We start from the raw sequence: 16239 nt of genomic DNA, 5'->3' as shown, positions 1-16239 counted from the left end.
GTTGTTAGTACTGCTGCCTCACCGTGCAAGGGACCCTGGTTCAATTTCAGCCTTTGGTGACTGTGTGTTCGCCCCGTGTTTGCATGGGTTTCCTCTGGGTGAGGTTTTCCCCCATCAACCGAAGATGTGCAGGTTAGGTAGAATGGCCATGCTACCTCTTAGTGTCCAAAGGTGCAGATTAGGTGGAGTTAAGAAAATCGGGTGGGAGAGTTAGCCTAGGTAGAGTACACTTTCAGAGTGTCAGTGCAGACTCGATGGGCCAAATGGCCTCCTGCACTGTAGGAATTCTATGAATCGAGGGGAAAATTCTCTGCTAGTTGGGAGTCAAAGATAGGACAAAGGATGGTAATATCAACATGGCACAACTGTATTTTGAAGACATTGAAGTATTAGAATTCTAATTCAATTTGGATCTGCCATCATGCCTGATTTCCATAATCTCTTGTGTATAGAGTTTAATTAAAACTATTTGGGTAAACTTGAGTCATATGGCTTGGTATGCACAGCACAAATTAATTTCGGAGACAGGATAAAGTGTTAAATAAATTCAAGTCTCTTTTCACAAATTTATACAAAAATTGGTGGAGCAAGCCGACGGTAGCACAGTGGTTAGCACAGTTGCTTCACAGCTTCAGGGTCCCAGGTTCGTCTCCCGGCTTGGGTCACACACTGTGCGGAGTCTGCATGTTCTCCCCGTGTCTGCGTGGGTTTCCTCCGGGTGCTCCGGTTTCCTCCCACATACAAAGATGTGCAGGTTAGGTGGATTGGCCATGATAAATTGCCCTTAGTGTCTCAAAAGGTGAGGTGAGGCTACTGGGTTAAGGGGATAGGGTTGACGTGTGGGCTTAAGTAGGGCTCTTTTTCTAAGAGCCGCTGCAGACTTGATGGACCGAATGGCCTCCTTCTGCACTGTAAATTCTAAGTTTCTATGATCACAAATGCCAGTCTTCAACTAACTGGATTCACCCCACATGATATTTTTTTCATGGGATGTGGGTGTTGCTGGCTGGGCGACCCTTGAAAATGAAAAAATGAAAATCGCTTATTGTCACGAGTAGGCTTCAATGAAGTTACTGTGAAACGCCCCTAGTCGCCACATTCCGGCGCCTATCCGGGGAGGCTGGTACGGTGAGGGGGCATTTAAGAGTCAACCACATTACTATGGATCTGGAGTCGCATGTAGGCCAGTGCAGGTACAGACAGCAGATTTCTTTTTCGAAAGGACATTAGTGAACCAGATGGATTTTTATGACAATTGGCAATGCGCTCATGTTCATTATTAGACCTTTAATTCCAGACTTTTATTCAATTCAAATTTCACCATCTACCATGGTGGCATTTGAACCAGAGTCCCCAGACCATCACCCTGTGTCTCTGGAATACTAGTCCAGTGATAATATGCCACTGCCTCCCCAATATCAAGAAACAGTTTAAGGCACTGGATATTGGAAAGGCTATGGACCTTGACAATATTCCGACAGTAGTACTGAAGACGTGCTCCAGAACTGCCACACCCCTAGTCAAGCTGTTCCAGTACAACTGCAACACTGACATCTACCTGGAAATGTGGGAAATTGTCTACGTATGCCCTGTACACACAAAACAGGATGAAACCAACCTGGTCAATTTGCGCCCTTCAGCCTACTCTTGGTCACCAGTAAAGTAATGGAAGGGGTCCTCAAGCGACACTTGCTTAGCAATAGCCTGTTCACTAACATTCGCTTTGGGTTCTGTCGGGCCCACTGAGCTCCTGACCTCATTACAGCCTTGATTCAAATATGGGCTAAAGAGCTGAACACCAGAGGCGAGGGGAGAGTGACAGCCCTTGACATCAAGGCAGCATTTGACCGTGTGTGGCATCAAAGAGCCCTAGCAAAACTAGAATCAATGGGAATGTTGGCATGGTGGCAGAGTTGTTAGTACTGCTGCCTCACCGCGCAAGAGGCTCTGGTTCAATTTCAGCCGTCGGTGTCTGTTTGTTCTCCCCGTGTTTATATGGGTTTCCTCCGGGTGCAGTTTTTCCCCCATCATCCGGAGATGTGCAGGTTAGGTGGAATGGCCATGCTACCTCTTAGTGTCTAACGGTACAGATTAGATGGAGTTAAGGAAATCGGGTGGGAGAGTGAGCCTAGGTAGAGTACTCTTTCAGAGTGTCAGTGCACTTGATGGGCCAAATGGCCTCCTGCACTGTAGGAATTCTATGAATCGAGGGGAAAACGCTCTGCAGGTTGGAGTCAAAGATAGGACAAAGGAAGGTAATTGTGATGGTTGGAGGTTAGTTATCTCAGTCCCGGGACATCACTGCAGGTGTTCATCAGGGTAGTATCCTAGGCTTAGCCAGCTTCAGCTGCTTCATCAATGATCTTCCTTCCACAATAAGGTCATGATGATTGCACAGTATTCACCATTTGTGACTCCTCGGATACTGAAGTCGTCCATACCCAAATGTAGCAAGACCTGGACAATATCCAAACTTCAAGTGACAAGTAACATTTGCACAAGTGCATTTCCCCTTCACATTCAGTGGCAAAACCATTGCTGAATTCCCCAATATCAACATCCTGGGGTTACCATTGACCAGAAAGTGAACTGGACTAGCCATCTAAGCACTGTAGCTACCAGAGTAGGTCAGAGGCCAGAAATCCTGTGGTGAGCATTTCACCTCCTGACTCCCCAAAGACTGTCCACCATCCGTAAGCCCAAGTCAGGGGTGTGATGGAAGATGCTCTTTATTTGCCCGAATGAGTAAAGCTCGAACAGGACTCTATAAGCTTGATACCATCCAAGACACAGCACCTCGCTTGATTCACACTCCATCCAAAAACATTCACTCCCTCTACCATTTACACAGTGGCAGCTGGTGTACCATCTACAAGATGAATTGCTGGAATTCACTAAGCCTCTTTAGACAGCACCTTCTCAATCCACAACCCTACTATCTGGAAGGACAAAGGCAGTAGATACATGGAAACACCACCACTTGGAAATTCCCCTCCAAGCCATGCACCACTTGGAAATATGTATAACCTTCATATATTTTGCTGGGTCAAAATCCTCCAGCTCCTTCGCTAATTGCACTGAGGGTGTACCTACATAACATGGACTGCAGTAGTTCAAGAAGGCAGCTCACCCCACCTCGAGGGCAATTGGGGATGGGCAATGAATGCTGGCCGAGCCAGAAAATGCCACAGCTCCTTGAAAAAATAAATCTTTGAAGTATAATTTGGTGCCTGAGGATATGTTTCTTTGAAAATGCAATGATGTGGCAGTGCATTGCTTAAAACTTTTGAAAGTTTCTAAGATGTTCAGTAATTGAACAATGGATTCTGTTAAAAGTCAATGCAATTAGCTGGTATTTATTTGGCTTGTTGATGTTTTTGTTAAAGCAAGGTTAACTTGCGGTAGCGCAGTGGTTAGCACTGTTGCCTGACAGCGCCAGGGACCCGATTTTGATTCCCGGCTTGAGCCACTGCCTGTGCGGAGTCTGCATGTTCTTCCCGTGTCTGCGTGGGTTTCCCCCGGATGCTTCGGTTTCCTCCCACAAGTCCCAAAAGACATGCTTGTTGGGCATTCTGAATTCTCTCTGTGTACCCAAACAGGCGCCATATCGTGGCGACTCGGGGATTTTCACAGCATCTTCATTGCAGTGTTAATGTAAGCCTACTTGTGACACTAATAAAGTTTGTTATTATTAACGTAATCAGGCAATGGTAACATTTTAAGGTTTGTGTTTTTTGCGAATTTCAGTAACTGGAGAAAGTGATTTTCAAAATGGTCACCTGGCAAAAATAAGATTTGCACAAATGTGTATCAAAAAACAGACCTCTTAAAAGTTTCTTTCTGCAAACGACTTTCCCCTAAAAAAAAGAATGAAAATGATATCGTAAAGCTTAAGTTGTTAGCAAGATTAGAATTTGTCACAAAGTAAAATTGTTATAACCATAAAGATTTATTACTTGTACACAATTTAAGCTTTCAAATGAATGTCTAATTGTAATTTCTAACCAAATTCACTTTAGTGCTGTATTTGTGTTGATTGAAACTCTATTTTTATCAGGAAACAACTTTTACTAGCACCCATGGGGAAAGGTAGAGGGGCCATCATTGTAACAGACAGAACAACTTTATGGCATTTGCATATCTTCCTCATTACACTGTCTAGCTCTGAGTGCATAATGGTGCTGCATTAGGCAATAAAGTCTGGAAATGAGTGCTGACCAGCACTCTTCCTTTGATAATCTAATCACTCCGAAAGACTAATACGTTCCCAATAGAAACAAAGTAATGATTCATTGAAACAAAATTTCCTGTTTTTGAAGATTTTGTTCACCTTTTTCTCTTGGAATTACCCCAATTTTAGTTTTTGATGCATTATGCTTTATTCAGATCACCAGTTTAAGTTTTAAAAAAACACGTTATGACAGACTCTAGCATTTAAGTTGTTTTGCAAGATCACCCACAGCAGTAAAGTAAACTTCTGAAAATGGTTGCGCCCTTTGCATGCTCAGCCCAGCAGGTCAACACAAACACTACCAGAATTGTATTTAATTTTCAAAAAGTGTTATTTTTTGAATATAAAAGGAAGGAATGGAAATGTGACTTTTCAGTGAAAATGTTACCCACATATGGATTTTATATTTTAGGTGCATCAAAGTGGTGTATATGCATAAGCATGGTAATGGAAAATACAATTCACAGGATGAAACACACTGCTTAATTGCGGCTTGTATTACAAATAGGAATTGCAACTGCCAAAATACTATTGAAAATGTTGTTGCATGCCTGATTACTTCAGAAAACAACCTCTAATTTTGCTCTTATACTGGGCAGATTGGCAGATGTCCTACTTTTTCATGTTATCTCTTCTCTCAAGAATTTGATTCCTTGTTGGTGTTCGATTCCGCAAGTGCCAATATCCCTGCAGTAGTTTGGGCAAATGGTCATTATATACATGAATCTAGAACATGAGTCAACAGGCTATATGAGCCCCAAAGGAAAGGCATCACACCCTTTCCCAGTATATTTGTAGGAGTATTTTGTTTGCTAATTAATAATCAAAATAGGAATCCTGATAAATGTGTTTTTCCCCTTTGGATTAGTTATAGCATCATACCGCTTAAAGCCTGAAATATGGCTTAGTTAATCATGACTAATGATTAACAAGTCAGTAATGAACCTTAGTTGGTTGGATGAATGAAGGACTTCTAGGAACGAAAAGGAAAGTTATTGGTTTATTACTGACACATGGTGTATTTTCCTATATAGGGCGAGATAATTAGACCTGCGTTAATGTCCTTTAGATGGTAGCACAACTATTGACCGAGCTAACCAAGTCCTGAACGATATATCTGCCAGAATCTGCCTGCATCAGATGGCGAAATAACCAACAAAAGGGTAAACATATTTGGCCTCATCCCATCAATCTTATCGGTCACAGATAGATCTATCATTGACAGTGTGATTGGGAGTGACCATTGTACCGTCCTTGTGGAGACAAGTCCCGCATTCTTGCTAATGGTATCCATTGTACTCTGCTAAATGGAATAAATTCAGATCTGACATTGGCTGCTCAAAATTGGGCATTTATAAAACACTGTGGGCCATCAGCGGCAGAATTGTTCTCCACAGTGACCCAGCATCCATCACTCTCTACCATTACCATCAAACCCAGAGGATCAACCCTGCTTCAGTGAAGAGCGCAGGAGATCACGCTCGAAGTGACACCAAGCATAACTGAAAATAAGGTGCTAACCTGGGTTAAGCTACAAAATGGACTTGCAATCAAGAATCTAGATCATAGCTCTGGAGTTCTACCACACTTGGAAAAAAACATCACAGTGGGAGAGGTTACACGAACATTCTCACCTTCAATGATAGAACCCAGCACGGCAGTGTAAAAGTCAAGGCCAGAACTTTATACCAACCATCTTTGGTCAGAGGTGCCGAGTAGCTGATGTGTGTCAACCACCTCCTGAGGTTTCACATTTCACAGATACCAATCTTCAGCTCATTCAATTTACTCCATGAGCTATCAAGAAACAGCTGATTGCATGGGCTACAATAAAGGCAACTACATTCTGGCTGTAGTGCTGAAGGCTTGTACTCCTGAACTAGCCACAACTCTAACCAAACTCTTTGAGTCATAGCTATCATAAAGGAAGATGGTTGTGGTTATTGGAGGTCTCAGCCTTGGAACACTGATAATAACCCTTATTAGTGTCACAAGTAAGTTTTCATTAACAATGCAGTGAAGTTACTGTGAAAATCCCCCACACTCTGGCGTCTATTCGGGTACACTGAGGGAGAGTTCGGAATGCCCAATTCAACTCACAAGCACGTCTTTCAGGACTTGTGGGAGGAAACCAGAGCATCTGGAGGAAACCCATGCAGACACGGGGAGAACGTGCAGACTCGGCACAGACAGTGACCCAAGCCCAGAATCGAACCCGGGTCCCTGGTGCTGTTAAGCAATAGTGCTAACCGTGCCAACCACCGGACTTCCTCAGGCCAACGATTTAGCCATCTTCAACTGTTCCATCAATGATTTCCCTCCCATCATAAAGTCAGAAATGGGGATGTTTGTTGCTCATTGCACAGTATTCAGTTCTATTTGCAACTCATCTGCTAATGAAACTGCCCACATGTAGGGACAACCTTCAGGTGTAGACTGGTGAGTACATTCATGTCAGGCAATGACCATCTCTAACAAAAGAGAATCTAAGTAATTCCCGTTGCTATTCGGTGGCATTGAAAATGCTAAATCCCCATCATCAACACCACTGTTGATCGGAAATTTATGTGGACCAGCCCGTTAAAAACTAGGTACAAGAGCTAGTCAGAGGCATGGAATATTACTGTGACTAACTCTTCTCTTAACTCGTCAGAACACTTCCACCACAACAGGTACAAGACATGGCTATTATTTCTTAAAAGGCTTTTAGTTGCTGGATTGAAACTTTCTAAGCAGTGCATATACTCAACCGTTTTTACCTATTATGGTGAATATAAAATACTTTACAATAATGGAATTGTTAAAGCTGGGTATTTCAAAAAATAGTTCTGCACATTAGAGAAGCATGCAGATATTATGATTAGTATTGAAAGCAGTGCAGGAATTTAACTGCATTTCGAACAGAATGAGAATGTGACACTGTAAAATACTGATTTTCTTTGTCTATACTGCACTTTAAAAGTTAATTCTTAATTCTTACCTGACAGGTTTTCAGTATATTAAGGTAGTTCAATATAGTTGTAGAAATAAATCATGACACTGATGTCATTTTTTTATGAACTCCACAGTTCCCATGGAATTTGAAGCCTGTTTCTGTATTGATTTGCTTTTTAAGGAAATTTTCATTTGGTGGTTTATGCCTCTCATTTTTAAGCGGGGAGCCGAGGGTTGTGAGAGACAAATGCAAAATGGAGTTGAAGCACAACCAAATAAGCCATGATCTTATTGAATGGTGAAACAGGCTCGAAGGACTGAATGGCTTATTCCTGCTCCTAAGTCACTGTTTCTGTGATGACTGCAATCTCTATTATCGAACGACTATTATTTTAAGCTCATTCTTCCTGTTTTAGAAGAAAGTGCAGTTTGTCAGACATTTGCTCATGAAAGGCCACCTAAATGCAATGCTGAAAAGAAACGTGCAGCTTCTGTGTTCCATCACTCATTACACCATATTAAAGGGCTAGCAGTAGTGCTGTTAAGTGGCACAACCTGTGAACTTATATTATTTGTCTCTATTTGAAATGTTTCTTTTGAAAATGTTCAATTAAATGATCAAAGGAGAAGCTTAACTATTGTAATCTAATTTCACTTGGACTAGAACTGTGCACATCTATCTTTTCCCACTGTTAACTACTGGCTCATATCCCATCTTGAGCTACATGCCGAGCACAATAGACCGCTAAATATGTTGTGAAATCCTGTTTTGCCCACAAGAGTCCCCTCCCCCTTACTCCATGTTTTCTGTTGGACCTGGTTTTCTAGTCTATGCAATTGTCATTTCCTTGTTCTCTTTGTGACAGCAGTGTTCAGAAAGCATCTTTCACTCCTGTTTATGTGTGGTTCCAGCTCCAAGAACAAAAGCTGTAAAGTTACTCAGAGCTTTAGGGTTGTTTCGATTGAAACTTGTTATAAATAGTTTCTTTTTTCCTCCCCTTGCCACCGCAACTTCAGAGAAAGTATCGTGCTGCAAAGGAAGCCTATGAACAACTTTTGCAAACTGAGAATCTTTCCGCACAAGTGAAAGCAAATATACTGCAACAGCTCGGTAAGTGTCTTCGGCTCTTTTGTTTTTAATTGCCTTTTGTAATCGAAAATGATCAAATTTCTGCACAGGAAGACGGTGTTGAAACTGTCACAGGGTGTTTGCATGTTGACAGTAAAGTGTGTTTCAATCCAGATGCAAATGATTAAAATTAATTTAAATTGAAGTTTAAGATATTTTGCATACAACTTATTGCAATAGAATTTGTATTTTAATTTCATTTTATTTATTAACATTTTATTTATTTGTAAAGCCATATGGCTGATCAACTCCAATTTTTGATAAGTTAAAACTATGGACAATGAAGTAGCTCAGTCAAAATGAGTACAGTGTTTAGTTGGAATAATATGTATTTCTCTCTTTTGAGGGATCTATGCCATCAGACCCATTTTGTTCGCCTTTCCCTGGGCCTCTATATGACCATATCTGTCCTGTTCCACAGCCTTAAATTACAATGAAGTGATTTACAACCTGATCCAGCTAGGCTACACCTCCCAGTTAAATATAGTTTAGGAGGAACAAAATAAAATGTTTACTTGTCAAGCAGTTAAACTTTCCTTCTTTCTAAATGGTGTTATTGGACATAAATAACTTCTGTAACTACACTTTAGAATTACATCTACAACGTTTGAAACCTTTGAAAAGAATATCTGCACGTGTGTTGGAAATCATTTGCTTTTCTGTGATGATATTCTTCTATTGGTCATTTCGTATGATTCAGATAATGTTTACTTCAAATGCATATTGTGTAATTACATCGCGGATGACTTCAGTTGGCATTACTGCACCCGCATGTGGAATTCTTCCTTCATTTTAAGCTAATCCATAAGTTTTCTAGCATTGCTTTGGCATTCACTATTATTTAAAAATTGCGGTTCAATATTGTTAAAAAATTGGTTATGTAACTGGTAGGTAAATATTTGGTAGGTAATTTTAAAATAGTTTTTCAGTTATGGAAAAGAAGATGCATGCCATTCGCACAAGCCTTAAAATGCCTGTCCACGTCTTCTTGAATATCTAGGATATGGTCATCTCTTCATAAGATATATGGCAATGTGTTCACACCAACATTTGTTCCAGAACCATATTCTGGGAACACTTTAGTTTGTTTTAAATCATGCTATTCACTGTTCATTTTGTATAATTTTATGTTTGGGCCCTTTACACTATTATATTAGCAGAAACCATGAGTATAACTTCACTCATGTTGGTCTTACAATAAGTAAGTTAAATTGTTATTTTCCTTTAGCTTCAGTGCTCAACAACTGATTTTAATTTCTAATTTCACTTATTTACTGCAATTCATATTGGCCTATGCTTTCAAATCTCCTCACACAAAGTAAATTATGTTGTAACTTTATTTTAAAAGTCTCACCAGACACACTTGGCTCTTTGGGCACAAGTTGGGGATTGATTGCAGTTTCCATTAGCTGGGAACTAATCACACCAGAGTGGTGTCCTGTCATAAATCTATTCACATTGCTTTTGGAGCTGTTTTGCCTCCTATCTCTGCCATGTTGCTATGGCAATTCCATTGTTGACTTCTAACCACAGGTGCTTAAAATGCTGGCTTCTTATTGAAGCAGTATCTTCCAAAGGAACTTGGGAAACATTTTATGCCTGGTTGCTGCCTCTGTTCTCTACCCACTGTGTTTTTATGTCTGTTTCACAAGTTGGATTGTTTATGTTAAAGTGATGGCTTTAATCAGGCTAACCTTTAAACGCCAAACTGCAAATGTACTAAACCTTCATATTAATATTCTTCTACATAAGTTCTTCCAATTCAGTTCTGCTTATGTAAGATTAAATAATTTTACATTTTGTCTTCAGAGGCTTTTAACCTTTTAAATTATCTATGGTTACTTCTAGCTCTGCTGAAGAACTGTTAATTGTGAATCGGAACCTTGCTGTGAAGTGCACTTTTTCCATGTAGTGTGCATGCCATGTGTTTGCTTTCTCTATATACGGATTGAAGTACCAGGCGGACAACTTTCTTCATCTGCTCAGAAAGCGATTACATAATAGTGTGCATTATGTTGTTAAAGTTTCATATCTGAAGACGTCTGAATTTCATAGATTATATAATTTGGTAGCCCAAAACAAGTGGTACATTTTTCATTACTGATTTCTTATGGGTGATAATGCATTGGTGTGATGAACATCCTAGTTTATACTGAAATGGCTGTTTTATGGTTTACCAATATTATTGATTGGGGTAAATACCTATTAATCTTAATCCTCTGTAAAAGGAACCTTTGAATTTAGTTTAAATTCCAAAGAGAAGATTATGTTAATGCCAAATGCATCTGCAAATATTCCATCCTTTCCTCCTTCATCCCCTTTGCCCATGGGTAAAATTTCAATAAACTGTATTAGGCTACACGTGTTTTATTCCCGGAATTGTATATCAGATAAATTAAAATGGTGCGCAAAGCTGAAAGAGTTGTAAACTTGAGGATGGAATTGTTCTTCAAACAGGAAGATAATCTGTTTTCTCCCCCTCACATAGCAACAAAGCAGACTGGAAATGTACCTCCCGCAATATCCAAAAAGACGAGGGCTTGTGCAGAAATAAGGATTAGGTTTAATCAGGAAGTATAGAATATCTTAACCAATTGTACATGCTAAATTGCCCACTACTTTTCCAGTGCAAATTTGTCTACCCCATTGGCAAGTGAAATGAGAAAACACTCAGTCTGAATGACGTACTGAATCATTCCTGTTTCATGGAGCCAAAATGTCCCCACTATTTGTTGCTCTTTCAGAGAGCACGCATGGTAGGCCAACAAAATGGCCTCAACAGATTCTATGATTTTATTAGCTGTCTTGGAATACTGCAGATCTCTCTGGTTTTAGTAACTGATTCTTGTTTGCCTTAGAGGAGAGGATTGACTTTGTTTCAGCCTTCAGTCATAGGTTGGTCATATTAACCACTTTAACTCCAGAGAGAAACTGCTTGCCTCTTTTATGCACCCCCCTCCAGAAATGTCCATAATTGGGTGTTGTCGTTGTGACCTGTATTTTCCATTTGAGGATGGCGTCAGCTCGCGGTCGCAAATTTCTGCCATGGGTGATCTTGCGACTGAGTGGGCAATTATCGACCTGCACATCTTTCGGCATATGGTGCAGGATGTTCCATGAGGTAGTGGGACCCGAAGTACAGGATTTGCTTTCTTTTATTCAATCTCGGCAGGATTTGCTTACTTTTATTTAGTCTCTGCTTGCACTCTGTCTCATTATTAAGGTGTTATGACTCAAAACATGATGCAGCTTTATGGGTACTGTTACCATTATTAGTTTTATAAGGTTATGATGTTTTGGGACTGTATCTTTAAATTCAAAATGAAATGAATGGGGTCAAGAGACCCTTTCTACAGCCTGTCTGACAGCAAGACTGGGTTGTTTGATTTTAAGAGATTAAAGGGGGTTCCAGATTATTTTGCTAGGATGGAGTTGTAAGGAACTTGCACTTCAATGGCACCAGCCTGTGTGTTAACAGCGGAGACCAGAAAAGTGATGATAATTGTCAGGCTGTAAGCAATTGTGGTTTAAACTGTCCATTTAATTCCGAGATGCAAATGTATTGCATACTCAAGGACAGCTAATTGCATCTCTACCTAGATGCACTGACAATGTCTTTCAGGTTTCAATGGGGGAAGAATGAAGAGGAAGCCATTTTCAAGATCTGGTTGCAGGCGTTCCAAGAATATTCCTGAATATCATAGGTGTGTTTTTAATCTGACTGGATCCAGGAGCGAGGGAGGAACTAGAAACTAAAAAGTTTCTGGTTCGCCACACAGGAATGCGGGAGTGAGCTTGCACTCTGGTGGAAAAGACCAACTTTATGAGGAGTTAAAATAAGACCTGAAGAATAGCCTAGCTTTGGCCGCAAGGAGAATCTTCACAGGGGAAGAGAACTTCACTGTGTACGGCAGTTCTGGAGTTAGATTTGAGCAGACCGAAAGGAAAACAGGAATAAAGCCCTGGAAGCTAAGTGCGTGCTACAGCTCTCCTGTGAATGATAGCCACTCATGGACTCTACCACAGGGTATTGGAGGATTGCCTGCAATGTCTCAGCTGCCACTGTGGATTTGCGATTGAGGAATTGTTCAAATGTTCTTTCCAGTGTTGATGGGTGGTATTGTCATCCTTAAGAAAAGAAACACCATCCTGTGCGTGAAGGGGATTTTTCTCATTTGATCTTGGTCTATAGATTGCCCTGGTGGCTTCATAAGACCATAAGATACAGGAGCAGAATGAGACCATATGGCCCATTGATTCAGCTCCGCCATTCAATCATGGCAGATATATTTCTCATCCTCATTCTCTTGCCTTCTCCCTATAACCGCTGAAACCTCTTAATCAAGAACCTATCTATCTTTGCCTTAGAGACACTTAGTGACTTTGTCTCCACTGTCTTCTGCGACAATGCGTTCCAGAGATTCACCAACTCTGGCTGAAGAAATTCCTCTTCCTCTCTGTTTTAAAGGATCGTCTCGGCAGACCATAAGACATAGGAGCAGAATTAGGTCCTCGGCCCATCGAGTGTGCTCCGCCATTCAATTATGGCTGATATTTTCCTCATCCCCATTCTCCTGCCTTCTCTCCATAACCCCTGATGCCCTTATTGATCAAAAACCTATCTATCTCTGTCTTAAAGACACTCAGTGATTTGGCCACCACCGCCTTCTGCGGCAAAGAGTTCCACAGAATCACCACCCTCTGGCTGAAGAAATTCCTCCTCAGCTCTGTTTTAAAGGATTGTCCCTTTAGTCTGAGATTGTGTCCTCTGCTTCTAGTTTTTCCTAGTCTGAGGCTGTTCACGGGTTCTAGTCTCTCCTACTATTGGAAGCATTCTCTCCATGTCCACTCTTTCTAGGCCTCTCGGTATTCTGTAAGTTTCAATTAGATCCCCCTTCATCCTTCCAAATTCCATTAAGTACAGACCCAGAGTCCTCAACTGTTCCTCATATGACAAGCCGTTCACTCCCAAGATCATTCTTGTGAACCTCTTCTGGATCCTATCCAAGACCAGTGCATCCATCCTTCGATACGGGGACCAAAACTACTGTGTTCCAAATGGGGCTGACCATAGCCTTATACATCCTCAGCTGTACATCCCTGATCTTGTATTCTAGCACATTTGAAATGAATGCTAACATAGCTTTTCTAACTATCAACTGAACCTGCATGTTGACCTTAAGATAATCCTGAACTAGGGTTCCTTAAGCCCCTTTGTGCTTTTGATTTCGAAAGCATTTTCACATTTGGAAAATAGTCCACGCCCCTATTCTTCCTACGAAAGTGCATAACCTCACTTATCCGCATTGTATTCCATCTGCCACTTATTTCTATCTTATTTAGCAGCCTCCTGTACGGCATCTTTTCAATGGCCTTCTGGAAATCCAAATAGATCACGCCCACTGGTTCTCCTTTGTCTAACTTCCTTGTTACCTCCACAAAGAATTCTAACCGATTGTCAGACACGGCCTCCCCTTGACGAATCCATGCTGACTCAGTTCTATTTTAGCACACACTTCTAAGTACTCCGCAATCTCATCCTTACTAATAGACTTTCAAATCTTACCAATGATCGCAATCACGCTAACCGGCAGAAAATTTCTTGTCTTCTGCCTCTCATTTCTAAACAGGAGTGTTTACTTAGCCATTTTCCAATCCTCTGGGACCCTCCTTGCCTCCAGTGATTCCTGAAAGATCACCACCAATATACCTTTACAATCTCCAGTGCTGCCTTTCCGGTCTGGGCGATTTATCCACCTTCAAACCTTTCAGTTTCCGCAGCATCACCTTTTTAGTGATGGACACTAGACTCGCCTCTGCCCCCCCTGACTCTCTTACCACTCATGTCTTCCACTGTGAAGACTGATGCAAAGTACCTATTCAGTTCCTCTGCCATTTCTTTGTTCCCTATGACTACTTCTCCAGCCTCATTTTCCAGTGGTCCAATGTCCATTCTTGCCTCCCTCTTACCTTTTTATATATCGAAAAAAAACTCTTGCAATCTACATTTATATTAAACATATTACTTATATTTCATCTTCATTTCCCCCTTATTGCTTTTTAGTTGTCCTCTGCTTGCTTTTAAAGGTTTCCAATCATCTGGCTTCCCACTAATTCTCACCGCGTTGTATGCTTTTTTCTTTACTTTTATGCTGTCCTTGACTTCCCTTGTCAGCCATGGTTGCCATGTCCTCCCTTAGCATGTTTTCTCATCTTTGGGATCAATTTCTATTGTGCCTCCTGAATAACTCCCAAAATTCCTGTCATTGCTGTTCCACTGTCTTTCCTGCTAGGCTCCCCTTCCAAATAAGTCTGGCCAGCTCCTCCCTCAAATCTGTAGTTGCCTTTACTTGTAAAACCACTGCATCTGGTTTCAGCTTCTCTCTCTCAAACTGCAGTGTGAATTCTATCATATTATGGTCACTTCTCCCTTAGGATTTCTTCACCTTACATTTCCCTAATCAAGTCTACCTCATTACACATCACCAATGTCCAGAATTACCTGTTCCCTAGTGGTCTCTACCACAAACTGCTCCAAAAAAACATTTCGTAGACATTCCACAAATTATTTTTCTTAGGATCCGCTGCCAGCCTGATTTTCCCAGTCCACCTGCATATTGAAGTGCCCCAGGATTATTGCAATAATGCTTTTCTTGTATGCCTTTTCTATCTTCTGATTTACTTTCTGTCTCAAATTCTAACTACTGCTAGGGGGTCTATACATAATTCCCATCAGGGTCTTTTTTTCCTTTGCGATTCCTCAACTCTACCCATAGAGATTCTACACCTTCTGACCCTGTATCGCTTCTTGCTATCGATTTAATTTCATTTCTCAGTTCTCTTCTTTCTTCTTCCCCCACCCACCCCCACTCCCCACTCTTTAGTTTAAAGCCCTATCTAGAGCCCTAGTTATGCGATTCGCCTGGACTCAGCTTGTTCAGGTGAAGACCATCCTATAGGAACAGGTCCCTCCTTCCCCAGGACTGGTGCAAGTCTCATGAATTCAAACTCATTTATCCCACACCAACCTAAGCCATGCATTTCCCTTTTTAATCTTATTGATGCTGTGTCAATTAGCTCGTGGCTCAGGTAATAAACTGGAGATTATTACTTTTTTGGTTCTGCTTTTTAATTTAGCCCCTATCTGCTCATATTCATTCCTTCAGAAGAACCTCTATCTTTGTTCTACCTATGTGTAAAAATTGTTGGCTCTCTTGGGCTGTCTTTTCCAACCGGAAGTCCTTCATCTTTCAGATTTGTCTTTGGGCATCAGTCTTGAGCTGCTGAAACGCTGCCTCCTTCATACTTTGTCAACAGCAGGACAGAATTTGCATTGGCTTTTCCCACTCCATTTTCCCAGTTGCTCAGACCCCCATTTTCCCAGTTATTCTGCTCGAGCACCGGTCACTGCCAACCCTGGAGTTAAAGTACCCCAGGAGGATGATCTTTTCTTCTTTTGGGATGGCAGTGAGAATTACATCAAGATCAGAATAGAACATTTCCTTGACACCTTCACTGGAGTCAATGGTTGGGCATAGGCGCTGATGGTAGTGGCATATTGGTTACAGCAGAGCTGTGGGTGAAGTGTCATGAATCTTTCGTTTCTACATTTACATTGCGCTGGCAGTGCATCCAAGATCCCATTCCAGATGGCAAAACCCAGTTCTATGAACATGAGGATTGCTGTTGGCCTCTCCTTTCCGGTAGAAGCTGGAAGCCGTAGTCAATATGCCACCTGCTTGTTCCTTCAGCTGCCCTCTCTAGGAAGAGAGGTCTCACTCAGTGACATAATTCGGGGACTTGATAGCTGGCATGATACAATTACAATTCTTCTTTCTGGACCGTCGCTCTTGAGATTATCAATGTTGAAAAGTTGAAAAATTTTAAGTTTTCTTTCTTTGACCATAAAGATGGTGATCCTATGGGATGTGGTTCCCTTGCCAGC

The 16239-nt window shown here is 41.2% G+C and overlaps 1 protein-coding gene across 2 annotated transcripts in view; it reads left to right on the top strand.

Annotated features, from left to right (window-relative positions):
• Positions 1-16239, top strand: part of kdm6a (lysine (K)-specific demethylase 6A) — a 334942-nt gene that overhangs the window by 200997 nt on the left and 117706 nt on the right. For both annotated transcript variants that reach the window (XM_038802080.1, XM_038802081.1), the window contains one exon: positions 8183-8276. In XM_038802080.1, the coding sequence (XP_038658008.1) occupies positions 8183-8276 (94 nt within the window). The remainder of the gene's footprint in view (positions 1-8182; positions 8277-16239) is intronic.

Source organism: Scyliorhinus canicula, chromosome 7 (genome assembly GCF_902713615.1).
Source record: "Scyliorhinus canicula chromosome 7, sScyCan1.1, whole genome shotgun sequence".
In the NCBI taxonomy this organism is placed as follows: domain Eukaryota; kingdom Metazoa; phylum Chordata; class Chondrichthyes; order Carcharhiniformes; family Scyliorhinidae; genus Scyliorhinus; species Scyliorhinus canicula.
The sequence above is the reverse complement of the archived record's forward strand: the minus strand, read 5'-3'. Positions and strand labels throughout refer to the sequence as shown.